Source organism: Armigeres subalbatus, chromosome 3 (genome assembly GCF_024139115.2).
Source record: "Armigeres subalbatus isolate Guangzhou_Male chromosome 3, GZ_Asu_2, whole genome shotgun sequence".
Lineage (NCBI taxonomy): Eukaryota > Metazoa > Arthropoda > Insecta > Diptera > Culicidae > Armigeres > Armigeres subalbatus.
The window spans coordinates 25,453,648-25,461,904 of NC_085141.1; the positions used below are offsets into that span (position 1 = coordinate 25,453,648).

Consider the following 8,257-nt stretch of genomic DNA (forward strand, 5'->3'; position numbering starts at 1 on the left):
GCAAACTTCACTATGTGTATCAAAATTAAACATCTCGTCCGGATTTCTTGTTCCATATTCTAGGTTCTAAATTCTGTCCGGGACTAATCAAAAGATTAGCCACCCAGATGCTGATCTTCATTATATCTATATTGCTCCACTCGATTCGAGCACTATCACTGCAAACTATCGTTCTATATTTTGAAAGGACCGTTGCTCGTTTCAAATGTTTACAAATATTGTGAATCAATCATCCCGCCTTGCAGAAGTTTTAATTGGGAGCTAGCATACTTGTCATCACAGTGCGCTGTCCGTGATTTGGTCACATACCGTTTTGACTCAAATTCCGAACATGACTTATATTCCGAACACTCGCTTTTAAATGGCCATCGATGGAATTTTTAGTTTTAGGGTGCCAGAAGACCAGTGTTTGGAATATGAGTCATGTTCGGGATTTGAGCCAAAACGGTACGATGTGAAAATAATCTGCGAGCTGGAAGATGTTATAAACAACATAACATCATTCGTTCCCTATCAGATCAACCGTACGCTATATGTTACGGCAGGACCCGATTTGGCAACTGGATTCAGCCATTATAATATGGCACGAATTCTGGAGAAAGATGATTCGTTGTTGTCGGAGCATTTCATGAGCCTAAATGCTAACAACCGAAGCCGGCGATCTGATTTAGAGAAATCCTATGCCGCAATGCGATTCGTTTTGTCGTGAAAGATCAATGCGGTGGGTAAAGGAAACAGCCATATTGTCAACTTCAATACACCGGTAAGCACTAACTAATGGATACGTTTACGTAAGTTTTGACCGTTTTCCTATGGAAAAACTGTCAAATCGCACCCAAACGTATCCATTCTGCTTAGCTCTTAACCCAGTGTATCTGCATGTTTTGAAATACATTTTCAAATCTAACTTCTCCTAACCCCCATACAAAAAAATACAGATTTCTAATAAAATTAGAGCAAATGGCAAGTTAATACCGTAATGGAAAATTATTAAAAAGCCTGGAAATTAATGATTTTTTCAAAAATATCAATCACTAAAGCTCTTTTTTGTAGTTTTATGAATATTTATTGAATATATCAAATAAGGTGCGACGGGAAAACAAAAACTTAAGGTGTGGATATAATAAATCGATTGATATGATTATCTTAAAGTATAATTTTACATTCAAATTGGTATGACTGTAATGATAATAAATTAAGTTCCATGATACACATTTGATTACGAGAGGATGTTTTCATGAGTGATGTTATAATTTGTACTAAAACATTTGATTTGGTAAAGGCAAGTACGTGGAATGTCAACAAATTAATTTGCTGTTGTTTGCATCTATATAATAAAATTGTTATAAATAAGTACTTACGGTGAAATAATAACGCTAAAAAATTGAGGCTTCTGTACTATCTTGAATATCAGTAGAATTTGGAAAGTCTTTGGATTTAATACGAATTCTTATTCCCTATAAAAAATATCTCCCGACAAACAATTAAACCTAATCAATCTTTTCTTCTCCAGCCTTCTTGAACACATTTTTCATCATCTGTCGCTTCATGTCTTTGGTGGACCGACGCAGGCTGCTCCTCAAGGTTGACCCCACCTTATCCATCGACCCCCCTGCTGCAATGGTGCGATACTCATCCGCGCTCGGCTGCCGGAAGACCGCCCTCGGCGTCTCCACAATAATCGACATTTCCAGTTCCTTCTCTTCCTCCGGAGCGTCGTCTGTCGGTCGCGGCTCTTTCGTCTTATGCGCCTTCCGACGCAAACTATGGCGGATGCTGGACATGAACCCATGGTGAGGGTCCTCCGATTTGGGTTTTTCGTCCAAATCGGTGATTTGCACCTGCGGTTCCTGGTGCTGTTTGGGATGAATCAACTTTCGGAAACTCTTACGGATGGCGTCCTTCATTTTGTTGGTTTTGGAAGCTTCAGGCAGGGTTGGCTGTTTAAATTTGTCCTCCGGAATTGGATCCTCTTTCTTGCGGTAAGCTCGCTGGAATGGGGCCGGATTGGCGAATAAGTCAACATCTTGTTCTTCGTCCTCAAAGTCATCGACTTCCTCAAATTGAACATCCGGATTACTGACGTCGATGCGGATCTCCTCCTTGACAGAAACCTCCTTAGTAACAGTGAATGTTATCATCTGCGGTTGTGGTGTCGGAGGAGTTGTCGGTTCTTTAATGGTAGGTTCCACCACGTTTCCTTGATTTTCGGAATTGGTCTCTGATTGTTTGCCATCTTCGTCTTCACCTTCGGATTCTTCCAGTTGTTTAAGTTTCATGGACAGATTGCTGATGTGTTTGATATCGATCAAACTGCGACGACTTTTAGTACGTGTTCCCGTTCCCGATCCTCGAACACTCTTCTGTTTGAGTGCTTTGGCTTCGTTGATGCTGTTCTCCAGCTCCAGCTGGTAGCAATCCAGTTCTTCGCCGATATCAAGCGGTTCTTCGCTAATCACTGAAAGGGACTTACGATTCGAAATCGTAACGGTTTTCTTTGGCGTTATCAAGCTGTCTGGATTCGGTTCGGGAGTGAAAACCAAATTTTTGGCTAACATCTGACAAGGAGTTAATGCATCCGCCGGTAGTTCCTAAAAGTATGAGTAGTTTTAGAATTAAAAACCAAAATTCATGTTAAATCTATGATTTTCAAGGCAAACACGAGCTGTTAAAGTACTTCAATGATGCAAAACAAAAATATTGTATTAAGACCACATAACAGAAAATTTCCTTCTCAAAGTAAAGTGCATGGAAGATACAATTTAATTTTTTTTATCATATTCGCTTTACTAAAAATATCTTATTCGTGTTTTTATGTTTCATACTATTTTTAACATATTTACCTGAAAGTTGATCCGATGGTTTATTGACGGTGTGAACGGCACGGCTAGCGCGTAAGTTTGCAATTCCAGTGCAGGATTTTCAATCCCTTTGCATTCTCCTGCTTCCTTTGTGTCTTCCACGCAAGCTGCACCCTTCTCAGTTGGTCGGGATATCTCAAATGGATTAACTGCTTCCCCTGTGTCCTTACCCTTAATATTCAATGCACCATTAACGAAGCAAGATTCGTTCGACTTATCATCTTGCCGCACCACCTCGAACGGATTAACAGTTGGCTTATCTATCGCATCCAGATTAAGTCCCGGATTAACGAAACAACTGTCCTCGATCTCACTGAGTTTCCTCTTCTTCTTGTTCGGAGGCTTCCGAATCACTTCGAAAGGATTCTCCGCGGCCAGCTCAGCGATCGATTTCACCTCCATGCACGAGTCGGAAAATATGTTGATGTTCTCCTTGTTGCTTCCATTGTTGTTCACACCGAACCGGAAGCTCGGATTCTCGAAGGAACTGCCATCGATCTGCTTGTTGTGGATTGGCGTCGACGATGGGATGCTAAACGTTTGATCGGAAAACGACAGAAATGGGTTCGTCTCCGCATTGCGTTTTCTCTTTTTGCTGGGAGTTTCCAGCGCTGTCGGAAGTTCAAACTGGTTGTTGTCCACCACGGGAGCCATGTTGCTTTGCGTTGAACGGTTGAATATAATTGCGTGTCCAAACTCTGCACTGCACTGTTCGAATGAAAATAAACGGTTGAATGCTGAGCGGATGCAGGTGGCTTCACTATTCAATTGATTTAGCTGTTGAGCGTACTGTAATTTATGTTTATTTATAATTGATGACAACTGCTGCTTAATATTTAACGTTTCTGCAATAAGTTAAATATCTTTCGTTTGAAAACACGTCCGAACTTGAAATAAATCTTCACTCTTGTGCACTTGTTTTGCTACAACATCAACCGATTTTCGGATTTTATTAGCGCCATTTAGGTTGGTATTGCTGATTCGAAGTTCTTGCTTACACTTGCATGCAAATTTCATATTGTATGCAAGGTAACGGTAGCGCCACTCTTCTGTCAGTGTTGGAAGTAGTGCTGGAGTAATACACGGTTATCTGATTTTACCCAAATATCAGTGATAAAATTTATTTCACAAGTTTCCTTGGACAAAAATATAGCCATACTCAAGCATTATGAGTACATCTAAAATTATGGAATAAATGTGGCTTCTAAAGAAAGTTATGAACAAATTAGTCAAACGACATGCAGATGACATTTTACAAGCCTGGTTCTACATGAGCATGAGTGATGCGTGATTAAGACCATGTTTGATAGTGTTCAATATGATGTGGATCGAGCTAGGTCGGCAGACATAGACTTGGAAAGCATGATGCGCTATAGCGGATGAAAGGATGTTGCTGCGAATCGAGTTTTATTTATTCATTAGCAGACCCGACGAACTTCGTTGCGCCTAAAATTGATTAGTTCTCAAGTTATGCAGAATTTTTGGTTTCATTTGTATGGGAGCCCCCCTTTCCAAAGGAGGGAGGGGTCTCGAACCATCTTAAGAACCTTCCCCGGCCCCAAAAACCTCTGCATACAAATTTTCACGCCTATCGGTTCAGTAGTTTCGGAGTCTATAAGGTTCGGACAGACAGAAATTCATTTTTATGTATATAGATTTTCATCTGTAGAGATGTAAACTAAATGAATAAAAATAAATAATTGAAAAACGTGCACTGCAAAGCAGATCTTATTGTAGGTGACTAGGGTTAGAGTCCTGATCCATCCTGGAAGTTGTACGGAAATGTAATACCAAAAAACAATTTTTCAGTTTATGTATTGTTCTCAGAACTTGGCCCTTATCAATCGACCAATTCATAGGAACCCCATTCATAGTGACAATATGTCTGCTAGAAGGTTTCAAATAAGAAGCTCTCGGCTTATGTGGGAAAATTATAAGCTGAGTTTTGGAAGCATTCGGGGAATTTTCCATTTTCGCAAGTAAATGGAGAAAATAGCCAAACTTTTTTGCAATCTACTACAAATGGCACGAAAACTTCGCCCTTTGGCTGAAAGGCCCGTGTCATCTGCGAACAAAGATTTTTGACACCCTTGAGGTAAATCAGGTAAGTCAGAAGTAAAAATGTTATACAATATGGGCCCCAGTATGCTGCCTTGGGGAACACCAGCTCTTACAGGTAATCTATCAGATTTAGAATTCTGATAATTTACCTGCAGTGAGCGATCTGATAAATAATTTTGGATCAGTTTAATAATGTACAGAGGAAAATTAAAATTCATCAATTTTACGATCAATCCTTCATGCCAAACACTGTCAAATGCTTTCTCTATATCAAGAAAAGCAACTCCAGTCGAATATCCTTCAGATTTATTGAGCCGAATTAAATTCGTAACTCTTAATAACTGATGGGTGGTTGAATGCCCATGGCGAAAACCAAATTGCTTATCAGCAAAAATAGAATTGTCATTAATATGAACCATAATTCTATTTAAAATACAGTCGCAATTCGCTGGTTGGGCTACGACCTCGACCCAACTAACGAATTCGGTTTTTTAGTTGGGCCAACTGACAGATATTTGAATATGTGTATTCGGACTTGAACATTACAAATGATGTCCAGTGACGCCCAATCCCGTTTTCCGTGTTTACATTGAATGTTGATGTACGGTTGCTTTTTATTTGGGCCATGACCCAACCAGCGGAGGCCCAATTAAAAGGTGACCCAGGTATTGAAATCCCAACCAGCGAATCCCGACTGTAATCTTTTCGAATAGTTTGCTTATTGAAGAAAGCAAACTAATAGGGCGATATCTCGTTTATTTTCCGCCTGACCGTGTCAATGATGTTGAGCTGATCAATGCTCATTTAGACAAAAGATATTTTAGTTACTAGATAAAGATTGTCGCTTTGGTTCCCTTTGTTCTGCTGTCCGAAACATGTGTGGTACATACCTGTCAAATCGTATGGATTTTCCTTCTTTGACATTTAGCTCCCCTATCCTCGCCAGCAAAAGATGTTCCGGACAGCAACGACAGCGACAATCTTTATCTAGTAACTAAAATACTTTTTATTTAGACTCACTCATCTGGGTAGCCAGCCAAATGGACATCAACGACAACATCATTATTTTAGGGAACTTTAACTTCCCTGCTGTGCAATGGAAAAGGAACAGTTCCGGTTATTCTCATCCTGACTCTATTCAATCTACGATCAGTGAAATTTGTTGCAAACTGATTGATGCATACAGCATTGCTGGATCTCGCTTTTGTTAGTAACGACCTCCTGAATATTGTTGATTTTGCGGAAGCACCGGCGCCATTAGTGAAGCACTACAGGCATCATCCTCCGCTACAGCTTTTGATTCATGCTCCAATTCGCGGGTTAGGGACAAAAGGGCGAAAGACATAAGGTCGAAAGGACAAAAAGTCGAAAGACAAAACGTCGAAAGACAAAACGTCGAAGGGACAAATGGTCGAAAAGGACAATAGGTCGAAAGGACAAAAGGTCGAAAGGACAAAAGGTCGAAAGACAAAAGGTCGAAAGACAAAAGGTCGAAAGACAAAAGGTCGAAAGACAAAAGGTCGAAAGACAAAAGGTCGAAAGGACAAAAGGTCGAAAGGACAAAAGGACGAAAAGGCCAAAAGGTCGAAAGGGAAAAAGGTCGAAAGAAACAAAAGATCAATAAGATCAAAATTACACAATTTTAACAATTAATTAAAATTCATTCAGTGAGTACAACTAATAGATAGATGTTTGGGTTTTCTAAATATCACATCGATCTGTCAAAATGGCACACGCCGCACATCAAATACATCAATGCGCGCGCCTGCGGCGTGCTCTATTTTGACAGATCGAAGTGACATTTAGAAAACCTTTATATTCATCTATTATTTGCGCTCATTGAATGCATTTTATTTAATTGTTAAAAATAGCGAAAATTTAAAGGGCATTTTTGGCCAACTGTATAGGACAACTCTGTCTCGCGCAATACAAGTTTTATTCATTTCCAAAATCAACAATCTGCTTTATCTCTAACAAAACTATCTAGACAATCAAAATATTGTTTCATAGTAATTTCTCCTTCTTTGAAAATGGCTCATTCTTCAACTTTGATTAATGAGATGAGTGTGTTATTATTTCTGCTTGAAGTTAAATGCATAGCACAAACACCCTACTAGTTATCAACTTGTTCTTGATCGAAATTTTGTCCCTTTCGACCTTTTGTCTTTTTCGACCTTTTGTCCTTTTCGACCTTTTGTACCTTTCGACCTTCTGTCCCTTTCGACGTTTTGTCTTTTCGACCTTTTGTCTTTTCGACCTTTTGTCTTTCGACCTTATGTCTTTCGAACCTTTGTCATAGATTCCCAATTCGCACCTCGATTTCAACGGTAAAAGAAATCTATTATGACTGTAATCGAGCAAACTTCCAGTCCATGAATCTGTTCCTGGAAAGCATCGATTGGAGGAACTTATTACCAACTTGTGGAGTAAATGACGCCACGGCAATATATTCCAATATCCTGCTTTATGCGATTGACCAGTGCGTTCCAATAAAAATAGTAAATGAACCAAAACATCCTGCATGGTCGAACACGTTGCTGAAAAGACTACAATCGAGAAAACGACGGGCACTGCGGGTATTTTCCAAGCATAGAAATTTCAACAACAAACGACGTTATACTGTAGTTAACAACAGATACAAACGGCTGAACAAACGGCTTTACTGTGCGTATCAAACAGATATCCAGAATAAGCTGAAGTCTAATCCGAAGCACTTCTTGCGGCATGTGAACGAACAGCGAAAAGAGAAGGGACTTCCATGTGCTTCCATCAACTATGACCAATAGTGTTTCGAATGCTTCTACGGTTGAAACTATCGCAGAAGTATTCCGCTCGCACTTTTGTAGTGTCTTCACCGATGAACGCCTATCCAGTGATGACATTCTTCAAGCAGCTTCCAACATTTTTCAGTATCCAGCATTCGGAAGGTTAACAACGGTTAAAATTCAGGAGGTTGAATCGACTGGCAGGAACTTAAAAATCTCAACGAATCCTGGCCCCGATGGAATTCCTTCAATCGTACTTCGCAACTGTATATCCTCCGTCTCATTACCACTTGTAACAATATTTAACCTATCACTTCGCAATGGTATTTTTCCTGACATCTGGAAGGAATCCTATGTTTTTCCAATCTTCAAGAAAGGGAACAGAAGAGTAGTTTCAAACTAACGTGGAATCGCTTCTTTAGGCGCGGCGTCGAAATTATTTGAGAAGTTAATTCTGGATTACATGACATTCAATTGCAGCAGCTACATTTCTGAGCATCAACATGGTTTTACTTCCAACAGATCAACGGTTACGAACCTGATATATTATACTTCCTCGATTGTTCGCGA

General features: G+C 39.8%; 1 protein-coding gene across 1 annotated transcript; it reads right to left on the reverse strand.

The window, feature by feature from the left end:
* Positions 1 to 1,043: 1,043 nt before the first annotated feature.
* Positions 1,044 to 3,800, reverse strand: LOC134227787 (uncharacterized). Its single transcript, XM_062709464.1, has 2 exons — positions 2,844 to 3,800; positions 1,044 to 2,591 (listed from the first exon to the last, which is right to left on the reverse strand). Exons 1-2 carry the CDS (start codon positions 3,513 to 3,515, stop codon positions 1,491 to 1,493), a joined length of 1,773 nt encoding a protein of 590 aa, XP_062565448.1. The 5' UTR covers positions 3,516 to 3,800; the 3' UTR covers positions 1,044 to 1,490.
* Between the last annotated feature and the right edge of the window lie 4,457 nt (positions 3,801 to 8,257).